At 43.5% G+C, this 22,486-nt stretch overlaps 3 protein-coding genes and 1 pseudogene across 3 annotated transcripts; 1 reads left to right on the top strand and 3 right to left on the bottom strand.

The window, feature by feature from the left end:
- Nucleotides 1-1,307: 1,307 nt before the first annotated feature.
- Nucleotides 1,308-2,385, bottom strand: LOC111950877 (protein EOLA1). The gene is made up of 2 exons (XM_023968797.3): nucleotides 1,776-2,385; nucleotides 1,308-1,644 (listed from the first exon to the last, which is right to left on the bottom strand). The coding sequence occupies exons 1-2, from the start codon at nucleotides 2,032-2,034 to the stop codon at nucleotides 1,430-1,432; spliced, it is 474 nt and encodes a 157-aa protein (XP_023824565.1). The 5' UTR covers nucleotides 2,035-2,385; the 3' UTR covers nucleotides 1,308-1,429.
- Nucleotides 2,386-4,235: 1,850 nt separating this feature from the next.
- Nucleotides 4,236-7,019, bottom strand: LOC111950865 (transmembrane protein 185-like). The gene is made up of 7 exons (XM_023968783.2): nucleotides 6,880-7,019; nucleotides 6,198-6,374; nucleotides 5,842-6,049; nucleotides 5,596-5,679; nucleotides 5,306-5,482; nucleotides 5,085-5,208; nucleotides 4,236-4,927 (listed from the first exon to the last, which is right to left on the bottom strand). The coding sequence occupies exons 1-7, from the start codon at nucleotides 6,915-6,917 to the stop codon at nucleotides 4,683-4,685; spliced, it is 1,053 nt and encodes a 350-aa protein (XP_023824551.1). The 5' UTR covers nucleotides 6,918-7,019; the 3' UTR covers nucleotides 4,236-4,682.
- Nucleotides 7,020-7,642: 623 nt separating this feature from the next.
- On the top strand, nucleotides 7,643-13,053 carry LOC111951141 (cysteine protease ATG4A). The gene is made up of 13 exons (XM_023969172.2): nucleotides 7,643-7,695; nucleotides 9,337-9,447; nucleotides 9,544-9,615; nucleotides 9,704-9,802; nucleotides 10,210-10,311; nucleotides 10,569-10,641; nucleotides 10,789-10,868; nucleotides 10,979-11,220; nucleotides 11,341-11,419; nucleotides 11,558-11,703; nucleotides 11,900-11,956; nucleotides 12,035-12,146; nucleotides 12,417-13,053. The coding sequence occupies exons 1-13, from the start codon at nucleotides 7,686-7,688 to the stop codon at nucleotides 12,479-12,481; spliced, it is 1,248 nt and encodes a 415-aa protein (XP_023824940.1). The 5' UTR covers nucleotides 7,643-7,685; the 3' UTR covers nucleotides 12,482-13,053.
- Nucleotides 13,054-14,901: 1,848 nt separating this feature from the next.
- Nucleotides 14,902-22,416, bottom strand: LOC111950975 (retinal guanylyl cyclase 2-like; annotated as a pseudogene).
- Nucleotides 22,417-22,486: the final 70 nt, after the last annotated feature.

The raw sequence follows: 22,486 nt of genomic DNA, 5'->3' as shown, positions 1-22,486 counted from the left end.
ACTGCCTTGTTCAGGGGCAGAACGACAGATTTGTACCTTGTCAGCTCTTGGATTCGAACTTGCAACCTTTCGGTTACGGTTAGTAGTCCAACTCCCTAACCACAGGCTACGCTGCCGCCCCACTCTGGAGTCGGTATACACTCTGGAGTCGGTATACACTCTGGAGTCGGTATACACTCTGGAGTCGGTATACACTCTGGAGTCGGTATACACTCTGGAGTCGGTATACACTCTGGAGTCGAGGACTAAAAGAGGAAGAGAGGGCATTCCAGATTCTGGCTCAGAAAAACATGTCCAAGAAACCTTAAGATACCGCTCAGACTCAAAATGAACCCAGTGGATGCCCATTTTTATTACATTTCATTCTCAAAACAACTGTGGACCACTAGAGAGAAATTCTAGAATCTATGAAATGGGGCCTGACGGGAATGTAAGTATTGATAGACGAGGAGCTGTTCACACGGGAGGTAATGAAAAGCACCGAACCATCCAAAATCTGCGAAACGTCTGGCATGAAGAGTTTTCTCCGCCAACTCAACGCCTATRGATTTAAGAGCTTTCCCTGGTATCGAGGTTGACTTCACTAAGCACCTTCATTGCTTAGGGAAGACAACGCATGGACGTCAAAGGGAAGTTTCATGAATATCAAATTGTGTTACGCTAATTTCCAATTCGGACGTGTGACTTCTTGACACTGACTTTTTAATCCTGCAGCTGCACTACTACTCCAATCCCAATTTCCGCCAACCATTCAAACATCTCCTGTCACGAATGAAGAGATGTGTGCAGGTCAAAAGGCACAAGACTTGGCATAGGGAGGGAGAAATCAGGTAACAGCAATGAGACCAGCGCTGGTCACCAGCATAGCCCAAGCATTGCAGATACAAGCAGTGTGACTCCGACTGGGCTGAACTGGGGAGCTCCACTCCCAAGCACTTCAGCCATATCGTTGGCACCAGACCTTTGCACTTCAGGCCAGGAGGCTGAAGAACACAGCAACGGCAGCCCAAGCACCGGTTGACTAACCAGTTCTCAAAGCAGAATGCTCGAGCAGCTTGTCTAGCCCAGCTCCAGACCCACATGACCACCACCTGGATATCCTTCGTTCTTCCATTAGTGATGGCATGGCACCCTTGCCCTCTTAACTCCTCACTGCCACAGGGATTCACCTCCCATAGCTCCAATGATTCAGACCTCCCATTCTCCCTGCAAACAGATTTAGATTAATAATAAATGCCTATTGCAACAAAGTTATGGTGTCTATATGAATTTTAGACATGCAGGATATACAATAACATTGACAATACTTTGGTCCATTGGTCATTTATTGCACCTTAAAGCGAAAGCGAGTAGTCTACAAATATATTGCCTCCCTAACTTGATAGATGATCCTGTCAGTACAAAATGAGTATACATTATTTTACTACAACTACGCAGATGGCAGTAATTGCACTGGGATATCTACTGTCCATATGTCTTTGTGACCTCTGGCATAAAGGGGTTCCTTGAGCCAGCGTGGGTTTGACAGCTGTGTGAGGTGTTTCTCTGTGAGCCCAGTGAGCACTGCTGCCTTCTCCAGCTCCCTCAGATCCTTCTCTGGCACATTGTCAGAGCAGCACCAGGTCTCCCCCACTTCCACCAAGCCTAAAAACAAGACATGATGGGGGTTGGAGATTCATCTACTTTACAATTCCAAATCGAGTTTATAACAAACATGAGATGTGCTGTGTTTTAGTCCTCACCACTTGCTAAATCATACAAAAGTACTGTTTTACCTGCTACGACTCCACGGCCAAATCTGTCTCCGGATGCCAGAAGTTCCTCTATTTGCACGTGGCTCATTCCCAGTGTATGGGTGAGGATGTCTCTCCACTGGTCGGCCTCCCAGTCCTTCTGCGCAATATGAATAGCTAGAGTGCAGTTTTCCATTGTGGACAACAGAGGGCGCCAACGTGTCTCAATACTTTTTACACCGTCCAGTACTAATCCTGCATATGGCTGCTTGAATGATAGGCAACCCACTTGTAATGTCATCGTCACTCCACGTCGTGAATACGATACAACCAGGTGCTAGCTACTCTATCACTCTAAATCAATCCTAAAATAATGAGCTAGTAAGAAAGAGCTGTTGCACACATCATCACGCAGTCAATCAATGCCTTTGTAGTCTCTGTGACGCGTAAATTATGGCTGGCTGGCTACATGTATCCGACTGAAATTATAAAGGAACAATGATTGACTTATATAGACCACCTCGTTACAACAAATGCAATTTACTCGGCAATTCCTCGACGCACCAGAAACGTAATTTTTGACATTAGCTACAAGACTTTTCAACTACTCTCCCAAACCTTACACACTTCCTGTTTGTCCTGTTAACAAGCACGTCTTGATAAGAAGGTAATGGGAGTTCCAAAATGTTTAAAATAGGCGCATAGTGCCACCTAGCGACTGACAAGTCCATGGAAACCATTCATTCCATCATTTGTATTCACTGTAAATTGCAGCCAATCAAGTATACACAATGTGGAAACGGAAAAGTATTATTTCCAAAAAGTATTATTTCAATTTGAAATCAATGTTCATGCATTTGACACCGTTAACAAACAGTGATTTAAATGTTTTCAGCATTTAACACGTACTGAAGTGCTTGCCAGCAGAAAAAAACAGCTATATTGCAACAGAATGTGTATGGTGAAAGGTAAGAAACAAGGTACAATAGAGGGGAAAAGTATAACATTGGTCCGTCCTCGGTCAAAAACATGTTTTCAAATGAGTAATGCTCATCTCTCTGGCCAGCTGAGAGTGGTCACAGAACATAGACAAAACAAACAAAACATCAGGGGATACCATTAGAAGTACAATGGGGGGTGGGGAGACCATTTTGTATGAAGGGGAGTCACAATTTCACTAACAAATAATTTTTCACAGGTATAATAATAATAGAGAAGCGCCACTGCAGGTTTTCTCCCTTACATTACCCAATGTAGACCTGGCAAGGTAGAAGACGCAAACAGGCTGTTAACCCAGAATACTCAARATGAATTGAAAACTAGAATACACTACTAGGAACCTTGAGGTGAAGTTGTGCACCCTGAATCTGACATTATTGTAACAGCAAAGGCCAACTACAATGACTGTCATAATGCAATATACACTGAATATATCAAACATCAGGAACACCTTCCTAATATCGTGTCTGGCACCTACTAACATACCCCGTTCAAAGGCACTTAAATCTTTTGTCTTGCCCATTCACCCTCTGAATGGCACACATACACAATCCATGTCACAATTGTCTCAAGGCTTAAAAATCCTTCTTTAACCAGTCCCCTTCATCTACAATGATTTAAAGTGGTTTTAACAAGTGACATCAATAAGGGATTATTGCTTTCACCTGGATTCACCTGGTTAGTCTATGTTGTGGAAAGAGCAGGTGTTCTTAATGTTTTTATACACTCAGTGCAAAGGGCCACTAGAGGAACAAGGTTGTAAACTTAAATACAATTGAGTGGACATAGATCAGGGTTGAGTCTTATTTCAGGAAAACACCCTATGAAATCAAAACCATCCAAATATAAAAATGTGTATAAGGGAATAATACTATATATACACACTATTATATTACAACAAATGTTCCTCACAATATAGAAGTTAAATAATTTAATAAACAAAAGCAAATATACCCAAGTAGCAAGCTAATCTTAGGTTTAAAAAGGATAGACTAATAAGCATGATCGTGTTGTCATCCTAACATATAGTATTTGAGCTTTGATACAAAAAGAAAAATCAGGGTTTGGGAAATTTGACACACATACAAAAGAATGTATCTTCAACTGGAATAATGTGAAAGATATCTGAATTTTAAAAGAGGATGCACGCTTTGGAGATATTTTGTTGGCGGCCAGAACATCACAAGGAAAATAGAAAGTACTATACAGTATATCACATAAATCAATGAAAAGGAACTCGTTCTTTCCACTGCCAATACAATGGAAAAACACACGTTGATATGAGTGCCTTTTGTTCCCATACTCTGCCATGGATTTTTGTTTTCAGAAAAAACTCATGTCCAAATTCCGGTCCCACCAGGTCCCATCGCTCACTAGGAGTGACTTACATGGAAAGCTATGCTCTTCTGCCTCTTCTTTAAAGGATAAGTTTTTTTTTTTTTTTTACAACCAAATCTCTATTTCTGATGTAAATGGCATGTTATAGAAGGGTCCAGCTACCTTTTTTATTTGTGATTTTACTTGTTTTTGAGAAACTTACTCCAAACAGCAAATCACTTCCTCATCCTCGTTGTGCAATATGGGGGCCCCCCAAAACCATGAATAAACGCTCCAAAAACACCAAAATAGGTTACATTAGAAACGGTAAAGCTCTCAGTATAGTGACGCAGGTATTTAGATATGTACACATGAAATTGCATCATCCCGAACTTTATCCGCAATGTAATATGCCGTTTCTAAAAGGCCATATTTGGGTGTTTTTTCAGGGCACCCATACTGCACAACAATAATGACGAAGTGATTCACAGTTTTGGGGTAAGTTTCTACTTAACCTTCTATAACACTCCATTTAATAAAAAATAGATATGTGGTTGTAAAGAATACTTATCCAGCTGTCTGGTGCATGTGAAGGCCATCAAAGCTCTAGAGCAGTTGTCGCAAAGCTTTCATTTAGTCAGGCATGTCAATGCACAGTTTTGGAGGAGGCACAAAGTACTTCCCTGGGCTCTGTGTGATCACCACACCATTTTTTTTGCTGAACATCGGGGCTATTTTTGGCGGGTCGTGTGCAGGCATCTCCTCGCACACCTCAGGGTCCTCATGGTGCAGGTCATAAGAAACGTTCCCATACTCCCGCAGGAAGGGAAAGAGCTCAAGAAGAAACTGGCAGAAGTCTTTTCGGATGCCAAACCACCCTGTTAGAAAATAGAAAAACCAGTTAAAACAAATATAGCTTGAAGCAACATTTAAAGAGTTACACTGACTGGATTCTCAGATAAATAAAAATTTACTTATGACTTATATGGCAATTAATTCTGCTGCACTGCTATCACTGTCTGAGGAATCACTCACAGTGGTTGCCTCCTTTCTGGCCAAAGGTTGTGGCCATCAGAGTCACCAGGGATACCCAGAGAGGCACGAAAACTGACACATAGCTGGAGCTGTAGTGGCCATCCAATTTATGGACCAACAGGATCTGAAGAGCCAATGACAGAGACAACAATAACAATGTCCCAACTTCTTTAACTCTCTGAACACACAAATAACTGGGGGGGGATGGCATGACCACATACCTCAAAGGTGAGCAAGGGTACAACGATTGTCATCCAGCTGATCGCCATGGTGATGTGAGTGCGCCGTTGCTCTGCGATAACGTCCATAGACCGCAGAAAGAGCACTGACCACACCATGTAGTAGAGCACCACAAGGCACAGGAAGGACATGAGGATCCACAGTGGCACACAGACGACCTGGATGACAAATCAACAGAATGTCTACGTATATTTCCATTCCAACTCGCTATATATTGTACTCAATTCCCATAATATTTCAGACCAGAATATTAGGGAGGTAGTTCTCTTACCAGCCATGGCCAACTGATGATTCTATCCAGTCGGAGGGCAATGAAGATAAACTGGAGAATATTGACCGAGCACAAGATCTCCAACTAATACAAGGAGAGATAGGAAGAACAGAAAAAAATGGGTGAGGGGAGGGGGGGGAAACGAGGGAGATATATGTATCTATCTATTATAATCACCAAGATCTAGCCTAAATATGCTATTTGAGAAAAATAACATCCTTGTAACTGATCAAATGTCAGACTGACCTCTAGAGAGCGATCATGGCGGAAGCCCCACACACATGCTGCAACAGAGACAGGCGAGACGAAGAAGAGGGGCATGAAGACCAGCAGCCAGAAGTGGGTGCCCCTCTCCACACGGTCACACACCAGAACCTCAAAGGTGAGCAGGAGTAGGTGGATCCCAACCGCTATCAGCATGGCCTTGAACTCCACACAGGTTTCACCCTCAGCCCTGCATTGCCAGCATAACAGGCACAGTAAATAAGAAATACTAGTCAGCAGTGATAGGTATGGCAACCAGACAGCTTCATATTGATAAGACAGCCACACTGACAGAAAAACTAAACAAAAAATAAAAGCATTTGGGTTTAAAAGCACACCTGTACTGTGGGTTATGGGACCAGACGCCTGTGCCAACTGAGGCACCGATGATAACCATTAGCTTCCATAGCCATATGGGGGCAAACACAGCCCAATAGCTCCATTTGATGATGCCATCCAGACGCAAGGATAGTAGAACAGAGAACAGCAACAGACAGGCATAGATGAGGAATTTACTGAGAAGGGAGGGGGGGGAACAATTTCATCAACCATGAATCACAATTTCATCAACCATGAATCTATTCAGCAATAAATTTAGCTTGCTACTCATCAGATTATGTTAGCGCAGGCTGGTACAAAAATGTGCACCCCGTGCAATTCCAGAACAAGGAAACTGAGCTCAGTGGAGTCAGCCATTCCGACTATTCAGCCGTTTAGTTATCTAGCTAACGTTAGTTGGCATAAAAAAAAACAATGCTAACGTTACCTAGCTAATAATAACGACTGTAAAACAAGGCTGGCTAGCTAACATCAATGTTTGCTAACTTAGCTAATGCTGTCCTTCCCCAATATAATAGCTAAATTAGTTTTCTAATGTTAGCTAGTTCGTTAGTTGGGTCAGAAGTCCTAATGATTCACCGGTTCAGATAGCTAGCTAGTTYGCTAACGTTAAGTTAGTTAAGTTCCTGGTAGCTCGAACGCGAGACGTTAACTTAACAGCTAGATTTCTCTTTACGTTACCTGGGATTGAAATCTTGAAAGAATCCCCGAAGATTCATGACTATATTTTATATTCTTATTTGGATTAACAATAAAATTACGTATCAAGAGGATGTTTTTTTAAATCAGTCAAACAGCTTGCTATTGCGGTTCACGCTAGCTAGAGAGATAGGCCACTAGGGGCGTCATGTACAGTAAGGCTACCGCCACTGGCAACAATGTAGCTAGTGTTGTCAAAGCAAGACAGCTTGCTACAATGATAATGATAATGAACATGCTGTTCGACATTGCAGAAGACTGCCGACTGACTGATCTACAAAGAACATTGATTGCACCTTACATAACTACTCATTAGTATTTGTAGATCAGTCAGTCACAATTGACCCGTGATACATAACACTACGATTTTGATCCTCTCTTACACTGCCACATTCTGGCACAAAGCATGAACGTTTTTTGACTGATATATACATTGTAGCCTAAACGCACGCAAAAATCAAATAGGATTATGTTTTAAAGCAACAGGCACGCATTTAATAATTGAGACAATGAAAATGAATATTTTTCATATCGGAATTTGCCATATGTATGTCCATAACCATTTTTTTGAATTGGGTGAAAAAACTACAAAAACCAGACTGTCAAGTAATGTTTTGCAGTCTGGAAACTCTCACGTGGATTCGTTATGAACAAGTATTTTTGGTAGATGTAGTTTATGATTTCAAATGTTATTAGTTGTCACGAATCACAAACGCACTTAAACTACATTACCCAAGAGGTTATACTATGAGTGTATCCTGCATTTTAATGCCAATGACAGCCGAAGGATGGAGGCAGGTAATAGCCACTAAAACAAATACCGTATTCACTTATTATGCGCCTTTCAGTTAGTCCCTTACATGTGTCGTCAGATCGTCCTGCCATTGAACCAAAAACATGTTTTCTAAAGATGTTGGTCGTTATTAACTTGCCCCTGTAAAAAGATATGGCTGATGTGAAAGTTTAGCCATTGTTGTTTCCTTGGTGGCCTGTTTCGCTCACTTGTCTACCCGGCGGCTTTCATAACAGTTGAAAAGCGGGGCATTGTCAGTGGAATGTACTACTTCTCTGAAGTACGATATGTATTTTTTTTTCAGTGTAAGGATGCTATGGTAATTTGGTCACACACAGTATTGTACTGTAGTCGGTAGTGTACAACTACACTCGTAGACGCTACTTTAGCCCTATTGACTATAGTGTCTTCTGGCAGGGGGAGTTTTGTTAAGAGCTCCGACGCTTGCTCAAAACATTAACACGCATCGCTTGCGGTACTGTTTTAGGAACGTATCTTTCATATCAGTGAAAAAAAAAAGGTAAATTACTACATGCCTTTTATAGGGTTAGTGTTCCCACAAGGCCATATCTTCATGTTACGCCGCTTGTTTACAGAAGACATGGGCCGCCACCTGTGCTAATTAGCTATCTTCTTCGATGAGGTTTAATGGCGTTCGGCATCCAATACATGTTGCATTACCKCCACCTATTAGACTGGAATATAACCTCCCTTTATGCTTTGCTTAATTATAWTTTTTTTCAACAAAAAATAATTACAACAAATACCCTACCATCTAACACTACACTCACAAAAAAAGTATAATAAATACCATAATAAATACCGTAGTCCTACTTCAGGCCAACATCCTGAAAAGATGGGACACCACCACTTAACACACCCTGTAACTCTTCTGATGTCAAGTCTGGCACACCCAAATACCTCTCTGCAGCTGCCACCACAACCTTTTTTCTGCGCCTTACGTTCCATTCAGTACAGTTGATAACCATTACTATAAATGCCAAAAATCCAATCTTACTGAAACATATCACTTGTTTATTTATCCCTCTGTACTGGTACAGATCTACTACTCACACCACTCCTCTTAGGATCCCTCCCCCTTGACCCATAGATTGCGGTCACACCATCCATACGGCACCTCCGACCATATTTTCGGACCAAACATTATTGTCTCTAACTGGGGATGCAGTGTAGTTTGTCAACAGGAGGCACACACAGTATATGAGTCTGTACAAAACCGAAAGATTCTATCTCGCTGACATGAAAGATAAGGGCCGTATCAGCATATGTTTTCGAAAAACGTTTCAAAAGCGATGGTTATTGACGTTTCTAAACGTTAAAACACAGCATGGAATAGTAGTCTACACAGCCAAATCGGGGCAAATGTAGTGGCGGAAAATGATTCATACGGAGAAGAAGGGTTTTTGAGATCTAGTGTACAGCCTGTACTGTGTGTTATCAGGCATAACGACAAATCAACCTGCATGTCTAATAATTCCAGCAAACCTAAATTATAATGTCAAATTGCAGCTAAATAACAACCCATATACCCAAAACTTCTTGTGTATAAACTCTATGAACTGGTGTATCACATCATGTACGTTTATTGACAAGTCTTCTTTTGTGTCTCCCATGTCTCGTTTCAGTATTAGCCAAGTATGAAAACCAGATAAATGTGTTTTCGGAATTCCTTGAAGACTTGCCTGACACCGACGAACCTGTATGGGTTTTAGGAGAGTGTTACAATGTTAAAACAGGTAGGCTGGCATCTTCTAGCAGTCATATTGGGATTTATATGTGGGGAAAAGAAGCAGAATAAGGGCTTGACGGTGCTTCTTGTTGTGTGGTCACAGAAAAGACAGAACTCCTATCAGACGTTCACTCGCGGTTATGGTTCACCTACAGGAAAAAGTTCTCTCCCATAGGTGAGTGAAACAGGCAGATGTTATTGTGATATCCAATTGATGGCTAGTTGCTTTAACGGTTAAGTATCTCTCTTTGTTTGGTCTGTAGGCGGAACAGGGCCCTCTTCAGATACAGGCTGGGGATGCATGCTACGGTGTGGGCAGATGATTCTCGCACAGGCCCTGGTATGCTCGCAGCTGGGACGAGGTGAGGAGGATGTCTCAAGAGTCGTGTACATAGCTGTATGGGGTGGGGATCTATGGAACTGCATCAGCAAAGGGATGTTTTATGAGTGAATTATTCATCTGGGGGAGAGATTTTGAGGATCCCAAATAGGTCATGATATGTATAGTACTATGTAATCAATTCAACAGTGAGAAAGAGAAAGGGGTTATATCAGACAGGGTATCAGAATGCATAGCTGCGGGAATTAGGGGTGATGAGAGCACCCCCTGAAATCTGAATATATATATWTTTTTTTGTGTGTGAAAAATACGTTTTTTCACAAAAGTAGTGCACTGGGCCTTTACTAGTCCTGTATTACCTGACCATAGCATCTGTAGCATGGCTATGTCAGAATGGCACAGTGATTGTGGCCTGTTTTCCTGTTGTAGCCTGGCGTTGGAGCACAGAGGGAGGACAGCCAGAGGAGTACCATCGTATCCTCCACTGTTTCCTGGATAGGAAAGACAGCTGTTACTCCGTACACCAAATGGGTAAGACAGAGTCATAAGCTAACCCTGCCGTAACCTTGGTCTGACCACACCTACCATGATTCAGCAGATTAAATGTTTTAGTTTTTTCTCTCACATTCCTATAATTGTCTAGAGGACAGGTCCTCAAAGTAAAGAAGTGTAACTTGAAGAAAGAATATCAAATAGCCTGATGAATAGACAGCAGGTTAGACAGGCTAGAAAGGAGCCATGACTTAGACCTTTGCAGTGAACTTTGTTTGCGTTTTACCTGCTTGCAGCTCAGATGGGAGTCGGTGAAGGGAAGTCTGTGGGAGAGTGGTATGGCCCAAACACAGTTGCGCAAGTACTCAAGTAAGTATTTTATGAGCATGTTTTACGACTGATCAATTCATTCATGAATATTGATTACGGAACATTGAAAAGATCAGTAGTGGACTCAGTGACTTCAAGCTAAAATGAGTTTGGGCCACGAATAAGGAACCTGTTATCTCTCCTCAGGAAACTTGCACTATTTGATGACTGGAATTCTCTTGCTGTGTATGTGTCAATGGACAACACGGTGGTGATCGAGGACATCAGTACGTTTTTTTTCCTCACTTGTTGAACTCTTACCATCTGAGAGTTCTGTATAGGATCACAAAGGTGATGCCAAAACGACACAAATGTTTTCTTTCCATGTCCTCTCCAGAGAAGCAGTGTCGCCAGGCAAGCAGAGGGAGCAGATTGMGGCCCAGACCCTGTGGCTGGGGGGAACCCTTCACCTCTGGAGAAACACCAGAGCAAGCCTGTTTGCACACGCACGGGAACAGAGCCACAGTGTGTCCACATTCTCAATCCCAGTCTCGTTCTGACTGGAGGCCCCTGCTGCTGGTCATACCTCTCCGTTTGGGAATCAACCACATCAACCCTGTCTACATCCAGGCCCTCAAGGTACAAGGAATTCTTATTCTGTATTCTGTTCTTATTCAATTGATACTAAACTACAATGTTCCTGTATTTGCGGTTGCCTTTTAAATAGTTATACTGGTCTCACTCTGTTCTCTCATTCAGGAGTGTTTTAAAATACCACAATCCTGTGGTGTGCTGGGAGGAAAGCCCAATCTGGCCTATTACTTCATCGGATGTGTAGGTGAGTCTAAGAGGAAGCCGTAAGTGAAGGTTCCCAAAAAGGAAGCAAAAAAAGAAAGAAAAGCCAAACCTGTGAGTTGTCAAGCCACTGTGTTCAGCCAGGCCACTGTGTTCAGCCAAGCCTGTATGTGTCCTCCAGGAGAGGAGCTGATATATCTGGACCCCCACACCACCCAGTCAGCCGTGGAGTCAGAGGCTGGCAGCGGAGTGGACGACCAGAGCTACCACTGTCTGAGGAGCCCACGCCGCATGAAGATCACCCACCTGGACCCCTCTGTGGCCCTGGTGAGAGCTGAACACACACACCGACCACCATAACCTGCTCTGCTACCGAGCCTCCTGTCTCACGGGTCTCGTTCGTATAGTTCAAATGATTCTTTTTTTTTTTTTAAGTGGCATGTTCTAAAGTGTTGCTCCAATGTGAATTTTGTGTACAGTGGTGATGATTTTGCCAATCAAAATTCGATCTTTTTTTTCAAAGGGATTTTTTTGTAAGAGTGAGGATGACTTTGACAGTTGGTGTAGCCTGGTCCAGCAGGTAAGAGTCATCCACTCAAACCACACGTCAATGCAGATGACGGTTATTCTCTTGTGATTGAGACCCGTGTCCTTTAAGGAGATCCAGATGAAGAGGAACCTGAGGATGTTTGAGCTGGTGGAGAATCACCCSCCCCACTGGCCCCCCTTCGTTCCTCCCACCAAACCAGAGGTTCAGACCACAGGGGCAGGTATGAGCTATGTCACCAGACAGACCCATAATATTACACCAATAACAAATTCTGTCTGCAAATAATTATAGGGATACAGCTTCCACTCTTATTTCTCTATATTGTTTTGAAATGTCAGTATAGGTCTATACAGGAAGTGTATTTATTTTTAGGTGCATTACTTGAACCGTATTGAAACTTCCATGTGGTGTTTAATCTCAACTGAAACCTACAAACTAAATTGAGTGTGCCGTGTCAAACGGATTACTGTTGTRTTCTCGTTTTGAACAGAGTTCATCGAATCGTCCGACAAGCTGTTTGAGTCAGAAGAGGAGTTTGAGATCCTTAACGTGTGACCAGCTTCCCCTCCCCTCCGCCCAGTCCAGTGGATGATGGCGATTGGGTTGATTCCTTTGGCCACCATCTTCCATACTGTGCTGTAGAAGTGCCTCAGAACAACACCAAACATTAACTGCTTACCACTTTGCAAAAAAAAAATAAAAAAAAAAATCACCCAACAAGAGACAATACTAGATAAGAAAAGATTCTGGACAACAACTCAAAACAAAGTGACCAAATGAAGGCAGAAACATGATGTACACAGTAAATACAAGCTTGCACTGTCTCACTTTGATGTTGTAACTAGGAAACAAAGCCAGGGTCCTACAGTAGGTGAAGACCGGGGTGAGGATGATATCTCCTCGTTACACACTACCTCCTGACGCCAGGAGACAGCAAATATGCAGACACATTTTTTYCCCAGGGTTAAAATACAAACATTCAACAAATAACTTAAGAAAAGTGCCTCTCTTAAATATATGTGTGGTATTCAATGGTTAGAATAAGGGGTTTCCCAAGGTATTGGTGTGGAACATCCCCACTCATGTAAATATGCCTGACAATAAAGATATTTAAATATATATTGTAATTCAGGCTCAGGGTTGATATTCTGTTCTTGCACCATCTTCCTTGTGTGTATTTCTGAGAAGGAGCTAAAATGGCCTTGTGTAGAATAGAGCCTTGAGTGATCATTAGCAAAACTGGCTTCTTGTGATGAACCTACCCCATCTTTTCCTGCAAACCCCTTTCCACTGATGAATTGTTGTTCTATGATGGTTATTGATTGTCCCTGCAGCCCACTGTATTAGTACGGAGGATGATGGCCTGTGGTGACAACTGAATTATAATGGTTCTAGTATTACTGGTTGTACATCTAACCCAGTAAATGAAGACAAGCTGTGGATAACATTTTCTATATTTTAAATGGTGTAATCCTATCTCAGGCATAAAAGGGTGATATCGCCGTGGCAATCCAATACGAAACAGTATTTTTTTTCCTTTTTCGTACAGGTACAGAGCAACATTCCAGTAAATGCYCTGTGAAAAATAAGAAAATAAAACATCCCTCTTGACTCACGAAAAAGACATCAGTAAGGCCCACACAAGAAGTATATTCTTCAAATTGACAACCAATACAAAACCAACTTCTTTGTAAGGAGCTATAGGAACATGTTCTCCAAGTGTAGCAACAACCGCCAAAAGAAAATAAACATGACAGGCATTTTCAATATGAATAATTAAACTGGGAAAAAATAACTCATTTCTTTTTTCTTTTTTTTCTTCTCATTCTATAGACAACGAGGCTGAGTATTCACAATCTGGTTTGTTCTGTATTAATCCATTCAAAAGCAGGATAAACCAGTGACATCCGGCACATACAAATCACTGTTTGGATGAGAAGTACGATGAGGTGAGCTAATGAGAGGGCTTCTACCGTTCCATTCAACTGCAGAGCAGTGATTATCTGCAGGATGGCACACGAGGACATAGTCATCGTGCTCAGTTCCTCTGTGAAGGGGGGGGGGGGCTGGTTGGAGCTTGGTAGAGAGGAATAAGAGGTGCAGGACTTAACAGCCTCGGGTGAGCCATGTGTATGGGGCTCCAAAGAGACATGTCCATGTATTCATGACAGTGAATGATCGACATGACTAAGGCTCTCCTTTGCTGGTGAACAGCTATGTGGAAGCATCATGTAGCCCTGCGGCCCCACCTGGTCTGAGGAGAACGTGGTAGCACTAGGTGATTGAGGAGTGGGAGTCACATTGACTTCTGAAGGGATATAATCTGCATCATGAGGCCCTGGGCATATAACTGCCCTCCACTGAGGGTGTATGTGTACTCTGATGATAGACATGAAGGAAACGAGGCTTGGATGAGAGGTATTTTTCACATTTTGGAGTGCATGAAGTGATTTGCTGGTATTGTCTGGAATATTCAGGGGTAGACTTTTTCCACATCAAAGATCTCGCCATTACCTTCAGATCCATGGCCACGTAGTCAGTCCGGCTGTTCTCTTCAATGAGTGGGAGTCAGAGGTGTTACTGCTGGAGAACTGAAAGGCTTGGAGCCCAAATCCTCAGCCCAGACAGAGCCTCTGTCCCTGGGAGAACCACAGACGGAGGTGCCAGAGGTGTGTATCAGAGACATTGCCACTGCTGCCGGATACACTGGCGGGGCTGGTGGTGGAGATGCAGGCACCGTGACTGAGGCTCTCTTCAAGGCTTTTATTGATGCAGACATTACGGAGAGCCACGGTGCCAGTCGCAGGGCTGATCAGTTGTTTACCTGTCCCCTCTCCTTGGCTAGAGGATTGGTTAGGGCTGTGGCCTTCATCTCTTTCACTTTCCTGTGGGGACAGTTTGCTTACAACAGTTTCAGTCCTTGAGGAGAGCTGGAGCCCAGTCCGGCTGGGTGGCAGGTTGACATGGTGATGACGTCACGTGGCGACTACAGCGCAGGGGTTTGATGGGAATGATTGACTCTTGCTCCGCGGCCTGAAATCAGGGATGGCCGTCAGCGCTCTCACGGCCACCAGGATCGTCTCGTGCATGTTCTGAGCCACTACAGGGTCACCTGAGTCTACCTGCATCCAGATCTCCGCGGGCCCTGTAGAGGATCGAGCGACCCACCTCGATGAAGAAGAAGCACTCGGAGTGACCACAGCGACAGACATTCATCATAGGCAGGTTCACAGACAGCGTCTCTTGGCAGAGAGACAGCAGGCACAGCCTCGTTAGGTTTTTGGTTTGAAGATGGTGCCAGGAGAGATTGTCCAGCATCCATAATTCAACTCCTCAGTGTCCTGGTGCTCTTTTTTCTCCTAGATACTCAGGTCATTCAGAGCCAGGTACCTATCCTCTTGCTCCTCCGCTATCATGATAAACTTCTCATCCTTAGTGTACAGGCCTATCAGGTGCTTGTGTTTGGAACCTCCCCTCTTAATAACAGTGAAACATTGATACAGATCAATTACCTTCTTAGGCGAACTCACAGCACTGGGAGATTTCGAAATGAATTGTAGTCCAAGAATGCAGTGGTGTTTCCTCTAGCTAAAGGTGAGCACTACTGCTGAGGGAAGATGTTGTGGTTGATTATGGTGGTTTCAGGTTAGGTGAATAGCAGCTACGCAAAATATATTCTCATTTGTTATACCTCTGCACTCAGGTGTTTTCGCCATTTTCAAAGCGCTGAACGTTCCGGGGAAACCACAAACTTTTAGTGCTCAGTAGCTTGTACATGTTTTGATTTTCTAATACATTTACTTACATGATCAGGTAATCACCAGGTACTTCGCAACTAAAAGCCACTATTTTTGCTGTGCAATTGCATTTTCGCTACACATCTTCAACTAATAATCGCTCATTTTTCTTGAAGCAGGATACACTTCTGTAAAATTAAGACAACACTTGAATTGAACAGGTCTGCGTTTCAATTGGTCAGTCTTTAGGGTTTATGATTTACTATAACATACAACACCACCAGCCAATAAGATCGAGAGGTTTTGACAATAATTAAGTAAAAAAATAATTAAATGGCTCGACACTTCGTCTATGTTGGAGCACTATAAAAAAGGTACGTAACATAGAAGTTGCCAGTGTGACAACTCTATGCTATAGGTTGTGTATTTAGCGTGCCATATAATTGACTCGTGAAGGTGGTTAGCTACAGACTTATTGTATTATTTTTTTGTWKCAACATGTAATACTTTATCTCTCAATTTGTTTTGAAGCCAGTCATATTTTTGCAACACATCAGCTTCACAAACACACAGGACAGTGAAAGATATCTGAGCAGAATTTACACTTGTTTTGGCTCACAATGTTTTCCCTACTCACTCTTCTGATGAAAGGATTTCATGCAAATTGTAATGAGGATAGCCTACGTGTAGGATTATATTGGCCTCATAGGCCTATTATGGGCCACGTTCAGTTTCCAAACGTTGTTGAACGTTGCCATGAATAGAGCCGACATGATTACATGTCGGAGACGGAGAGACGTGTTGGTTCTACATAATAACATGTTTTTATCTGAATGTTCCAAAACTTTGTGTGGTGCTGAACGCGACCCTGGTACCGTCCCGTTCACCCTTACGGGGGCAGTGTAGCGCATACTGGAGTTGAGATGAAAACACTGGAATCTTTAAATGCCCAGATTCTGATACTGTAATAGAATGTCACTTTGTCCACTGGACAATTGTTTCTAAAGAAAGATGTTCGATGCATGTTTCCTTCATTCATCTACGTTGGCTTTTAGTGCATAGTTGCATCACAAGATACTGTACTTGCAGGGCCACGCTCAAGCACTGTGTGACGAAACCAACCAAATGCAATTCCAATTCCATTTATTTGAGATTCAGATAATAAATGGTAGGTAAAACACATGTTTTTAGCATCTCATGCGAATGACTCTATGGATATGGAAAGCTTTCAGACAGCTCAGAAGGATCGATTCATGAAACATAGATCCAGTTTTATGTTGCAATACACTATCATATTTGTACGTGTACAATCCTTATATGAACCCTTGTATGATTGTTTATTTGAGCACAGGAAAAGTACACATGCTCCCGAGATGCAAAGATTGTGYACCCACCCAACTGGGTCAAAACGACATTTTAGTTTATTTTTACTGACAACCTCATGTAAAGAGTGTTTTCTTCCTTAAGTACCAGTGACTCATCTACTGTACTACATGCTGTCTGCTTCAGGAAAGGGAAAACTGGGGTGAGGGGCAGGTCAGAAATGTGATCCCTCTAAGTCTCAGTAAATTAAATCCCATGGGCTATTTATATCTCCTTCTCCAGAGACAAATTCTTCTTTGAAAAGCTCCTTATTAACATTGCAGAATAATCTCTACAGTATATTATACTGCAATATATCCTGTGATGTCATCTGCAATATATCCAGTGATGTCATCTGCAATATGTCGACCGATGCCAACTGTAACATGTCCAGTAATGCCAACTCACCCTGTCCCAATGAGGCTTTGTTGTCTATTTCTAAAAATGCCCATAGATGAGGAGCAGCTCATAGCTTCACATAGAAAGCTGTCCCCTACTCATTCACAACGTCTGATGGCCTGTGGCACTGACTTTTCAAACTACCATTTCCATAGGAAGAGTTTTGGTTGGACAAAAGTCTTTGAGTGTCAAAATGGCAAATACAAGTGCAGAGAGTATGCAGTTTTCACTTGATGTTTCTCCTCATCCCCCTGAGTTGTTTCTTGTGCTTCGGGGATGATACCTCATCACATTGTCCTCCTCGTCCAAACTTGCTGCCAGAGTCCGTCACTGTCTGCACAGTCAAGATCCTCCTCACCGGAGGAGGGGGGGTGATTGAAGCATATGCTGCACATGGGAACTCTACTCATAATGTGCTGCAGGTATCCACTTTAAATTGTCATAGTAACTCCTTATGATCCGGTGGTTAAGTGCAGTTTGTATACAGTTCGTGTTGCATACAGTAGTTTGATACCTGCAGGAACACGGTCACTTGGACCACAATTACTGTCCCTGTGTCGGTTGTTTTTGCACTCCTACCAGCCAGTAGGTCTCCTCTGTGCCTTTTCCTTGTGGAAACATGGGATGTGGAGACATGGGACATGTCCATGGTCATTATGTACCACAGATAAGTCACTAAAACAGTATTCGGTTGTTCATTTTATTATTTACTTTGAGGGTAATAGAAATGCCCAACAGTGGGAGCACAAAACACTCAACTGACCTTGAGCTCTTTCTTTTGACGAAGTTGAACCTGGTTGCCTCTACAGATCCACTAGGATCTTTGCTGTGCGATGGCTCAAATGGATTCGGTATGCTGCGAACAACATGGCAGGGAAAATCCTGTGGGATAAAGCGATGGCTAAAACGCAGCTTAGAATTGCTTCATCTTTTATCCATATTGGGCTTTCTGGTGGCAGTTGAGAGGACTTACGCTTTCCTGTTGACTGAAACACACCACTTAGGGCCCTATTCAATTGAAACTGGATAAACGTGTACATCCTAGACAGTTTCTTTGAGGGTGTGTGTGAGTGTTGTTATTGTCTGTTACTCATGGAGGCAGCTTCTGAGTGAGAGAAACAGAAGACTGAGAAACTACTATCTCCAGCTCTCTCTGATCCGCTCCTCCGTGTTAGAGGAGTACTGCTCCAGGATCCACAGCACAGAGTCTAGAATGTTGGTCTCCCTCCCTTTTGTTAATGTTCTTAAACTGCGATTATTTGGGAACAGGGTTAAATGAATGGTAAAATTGATTGAAATTTCACTGACAAAAGGTTCCCTTAGTCAAATGTTTGTTTCTTTCTTGGTTTCATTAAGACGCCGATTGTGAGCTGTTTTTGATGTCTCGGATATCTCAGGCTAAGGTACCTGGTCAAAGATGTCATCAAAGTGCGTCCGCCCGCCTGTTCGTTCCAGCACTGTTTCACCAGCTGGATACACTCCAGGGGTGGCGTGGTCTGGTGACACCACAGCATAGTGGAGGAGGGTTACTCACCTTCTGGATGATACTTGACAGACAGGAAGAGAGCATTGGGACCATGCATGCAACAGACAACGTATATGTGCACACATTCAAATGAAGCCTGAATCATTCACGCATATTAAACTAAACTGTTAAACCTGTTTTTGATTGTGTCTGGGGTTGTGATTGGATGAGTGATCCCTACCTTCAGCAGACAGGTCAAGTGTCACACCCTGATCAGTTTCACCTGTCCWCGTTATTGTCTCCACCCCCTCCAGGTGTTGCTTGTTTTCCCCAGTGTATTTATCCCTGTGTTTCCTGTCTCTCTGTGCCAGTTTGTCTTGTATGTTCCAAGTCAACCAGCATTTTCCCCGTTCTCCTGCTTTTTGCTATTCTCCCTTTTTCCTAGTCCTCCCGGTGTTGACCCTTGCCTGTTTCTGGACTCTGTACCTGCCTACCTGACCATTCTGCCTGTCTGCCACTCTGTACTTCCTGGACTCTGAACTGGTTTTGACCTTTTGCCTGTCCACGACCATTCTCTTGCCTACTCCTTTTGGTTGGAGTTTAAGATGTTTATTAATCCATCTGCCTCCTGTGTCTTGCAACTGGGTCTCACCTTGTGTCATGATAACTAGAGTCCAATTGAGAAGAGCATGGTCAAAGGGATGCACAGGAAGACTATGATAGGATGGAATGTATCCGCTCCACCTGACCCGGAAACAGGACGATGAAGTGGGAACAAAAACATCACATAGTGAACGTAGCATTTGCCTGATTTAAAAAAAAAAGACCCCCTAGCTTCCTGAAGTTACCACAAACTATGTCAACATTCCACCACCACACCCTGTTCTAATTCTCTGTTCCACTTTCCTCTAGAGAAAGAGGTCTTCTCTCTGAACAGATGGCAACCTTCTCTTCCTGTTTTGCTGGTGTGGGTGTGAGTGAGGGCAGTGTGTTAGTGTGTGTGTTCCTTTGTCTGTGTTTAACCCCCCCCCCCCCCCCCTACCCCATGTGGTTTTGTATAATTTGCTGTGTTCTCTCCTCACCTACTGTGCATAAAGTTGGAGGCTGGGGCTGGGGTGGGAAGTGGGTGCTGCAGCCCAGAGACCTGACCATCCAGGGTCTAGGTCCACACGGTGGGTGGGCAGCAGAGGCCAGGACTGCCTATCGGTGACCAGCACCACATACTCCAGTAGGCTGGCCCCGGAGCCATTGGTTCCCGACATGTTGGCGGAACCCATAGAAAGCCATGTTTCTGGAGTGGCGCACCAGCTCGGCTTCAGACATCGACTACCCAGCGCCACGCACATTCTGCATAGCATCAGCCATGAAGAGGATAGAGCTGTAGACGGTACCAAACAGAGGGGGAATGTGGAAAATGATCAAATTAACGTACTGATGTTACACAAATGCAAATATACAAAACCGGGGACACTCCAACGATCTGATTTAGCCCAAACTATGGCTATTCATGAAAAAACCCTTTAGCCCCAGTTCTCCTCAGCTCATTCAGCTGTACCAGGTGGAGCTTGATGTGTCTTGTAGGAGGAGTTTTCCTCTGAGTTCATGGTGGCGGTCAAGACAGCGTTGCATGCTCTCCGCGGCTTGCCGTGGATGACGAGGGCGGGGTAGTGCACGTCCTTGTAGGGCAGGCTGTAGAGCAGCGTGTCGTAGGGGATGAACTCGAGGGACCGTCCGTCAGACGCGTGTCCAGAGCAGTCTCCAACAGCAACCTCTGGTTACGCCCTCCAATCAGCACAATCAAACACAACCACACAATAGGTTAGTAGTAACAGGAGTAGTTGTATTTTTATACTGATTGTAGTACTAATAGTTGTTAGTGGTGGACAAATAGTAGTTTTATTGAAAGAAAAACCACAATGAAAAACCGTACTGTTTTCTGCTCTCTGGACCCTAGTGAGAGCCAGTCGTATGCTAGCAGGGCCCTTGTCTGTGGATACCACGGTGGTTACGCAGGGCATTGGCCACCTTGCTGACTGTGTCCACCCACACACATCCTCAGCCGAGGAGATGATCCCTATGTGTGCTCAGCGGAAGTGTCTCACCAGGCTGAGCGGCACCCAGGTGGGCGAGGGCACCGTGCAGGCAAAGGTAAGGTGCCCTACTTCAATCATCCAGCACATAGTTCACACAGACTCAAGAATAAAGAGGCTGCTTCACAGTAGCCAGGGTTGACAGGGCCCAGGAAGGCATTAGCCTGTGATTAGTGGCCTAGGTAACCTTTGAGTGACTTGGATGTCTGGCAGTCCTCATCGATGATGACGTACTCGAAGGTGGCGCCCAGAGACAGTGAGGGGTCATTGTTGATCGTCTCCACAGTTAGCCGCGCTGCAGTCTGAGGCAGGACCTTAGCAAACAGAGGGTCACATTTCCAAGGTCCCACTATCCCCGCCTTGAACACAGTAGATCAGGCCACATAGGACAAACAGACTGAAGGATGCCAGCAGGAACCACAGCAGCCAGGGTCCATGGGGAGGTATAAGGGAACTTGGCTTCTTTGAGGACTGGGGTTGTCAAATAGGTTGAGGCCACTCATGCAGTGAACTGTGAAGCTGGTAAAGCTGCCGGAGCATTGCAAGATGCCTCCTCCAGCAGATTCCACTATCCATCAAACACTGTCCTTCCCCCCCTAAAGGCCCGATGTCTTGTGAAATATAAAGTTATGACGACAGACATGGCTAGGTTTATTTGACGTAATTCAATAGGTTTATTTTCTCCAATGGGATGATTATTCATCATGTGTGGTGATGCTAATCTAATCAAGGCAGACAGGGAGTACAGATAGAAAAAGCCCTCTCTCTGTCCCCATCGACACCTGCCTACTAGCACTGTCACAGCGACCTGTCTAATCCTCAGTAGAACCGTACTCAACCTGTCGTTCCAGCTCCATGTGTTAGAATTGTGATTCGAGAGAAAAACAAACTCAATTCACATATTCAACCTCGCTTGTAAAATATCATAAATATCATATCATACAATTATCCTTATATTTCGTGTGACATGAAAACGAACCCTTATTACATATCCTTTTGAAAGACGTTGTGAGACATCACTACGTATCCTTTTGAAAGACGTTGTGAGACATCACTACGTATCCTTTTGAAAGACGTTGTGAGACATCACTAAATCCAACTCAGTCACACGTATTATTTGTTGGAATTAACCTGAAATGACATTTTAAACGAAGTTCTAATTCTTTAAGAGAGACATCCGAGACCAGAAAGTAGACACGTCTTGTGTTATATAGGACACTGTATATAGGATAACTATACTACTGTATAGTTATACTACTATAACTATACTACTCTATACTACATTCCCCAAACATTTAAATATCATTCATTGATTTATAAGAGCAATGCATTTGAACATTGACTTCATAAAGAAAGCAGCCCTCCTATCACCTGATGGGGTCAGAGGTCAAAGATGAGTGATATCTCACAATCTATTGATACGCTGCTAGCCGACATTGATACACAAACTTGTATTTGGCGGGTGCACCATCATCCAGCCTCAGCTTAGACAAGTCCTCACCATTTT

Source organism: Salvelinus sp. IW2-2015, linkage group LG23, assembly GCF_002910315.2.
Source record: "Salvelinus sp. IW2-2015 linkage group LG23, ASM291031v2, whole genome shotgun sequence".
NCBI classification, from domain to species: Eukaryota; Metazoa; Chordata; class Actinopteri; order Salmoniformes; family Salmonidae; genus Salvelinus; species Salvelinus sp. IW2-2015.
Note: the sequence above shows the minus strand (reverse complement) of the source record. Positions and strands in the feature narration are given on the sequence as shown.

Bases quoted from the DNA above. Each gene is read 5' to 3' on its own strand.
- LOC111950877 (XM_023968797.3), bottom strand. From the start codon at position 2,034: ATGACATTACAAGTGGGTTGCCTATCATTCAAGCAGCCATATGCAGGA. The intron at 1,645-1,775 runs GTAAAACAGTAC...TCTTGTTTTTAG, and splicing joins TGGCCGTGGAGTCGTAGCAG to GCTTGGTGGAAGTGGGGGAG.
- LOC111950865 (XM_023968783.2), bottom strand. From the start codon at position 6,917: ATGAATCTTCGGGGATTCTTTCAAGATTTCAATCCCAG. The intron at 6,050-6,197 runs GTGTGCTTTTAA...CTGGCAATGCAG, and splicing joins TCCCATAACCCACAGTACAG to GGCTGAGGGTGAAACCTGTG. The intron at 5,680-5,841 runs GTCAGTCTGACA...TCCTTGTATTAG, and splicing joins GCCATGATCGCTCTCTAGAG to TTGGAGATCTTGTGCTCGGT.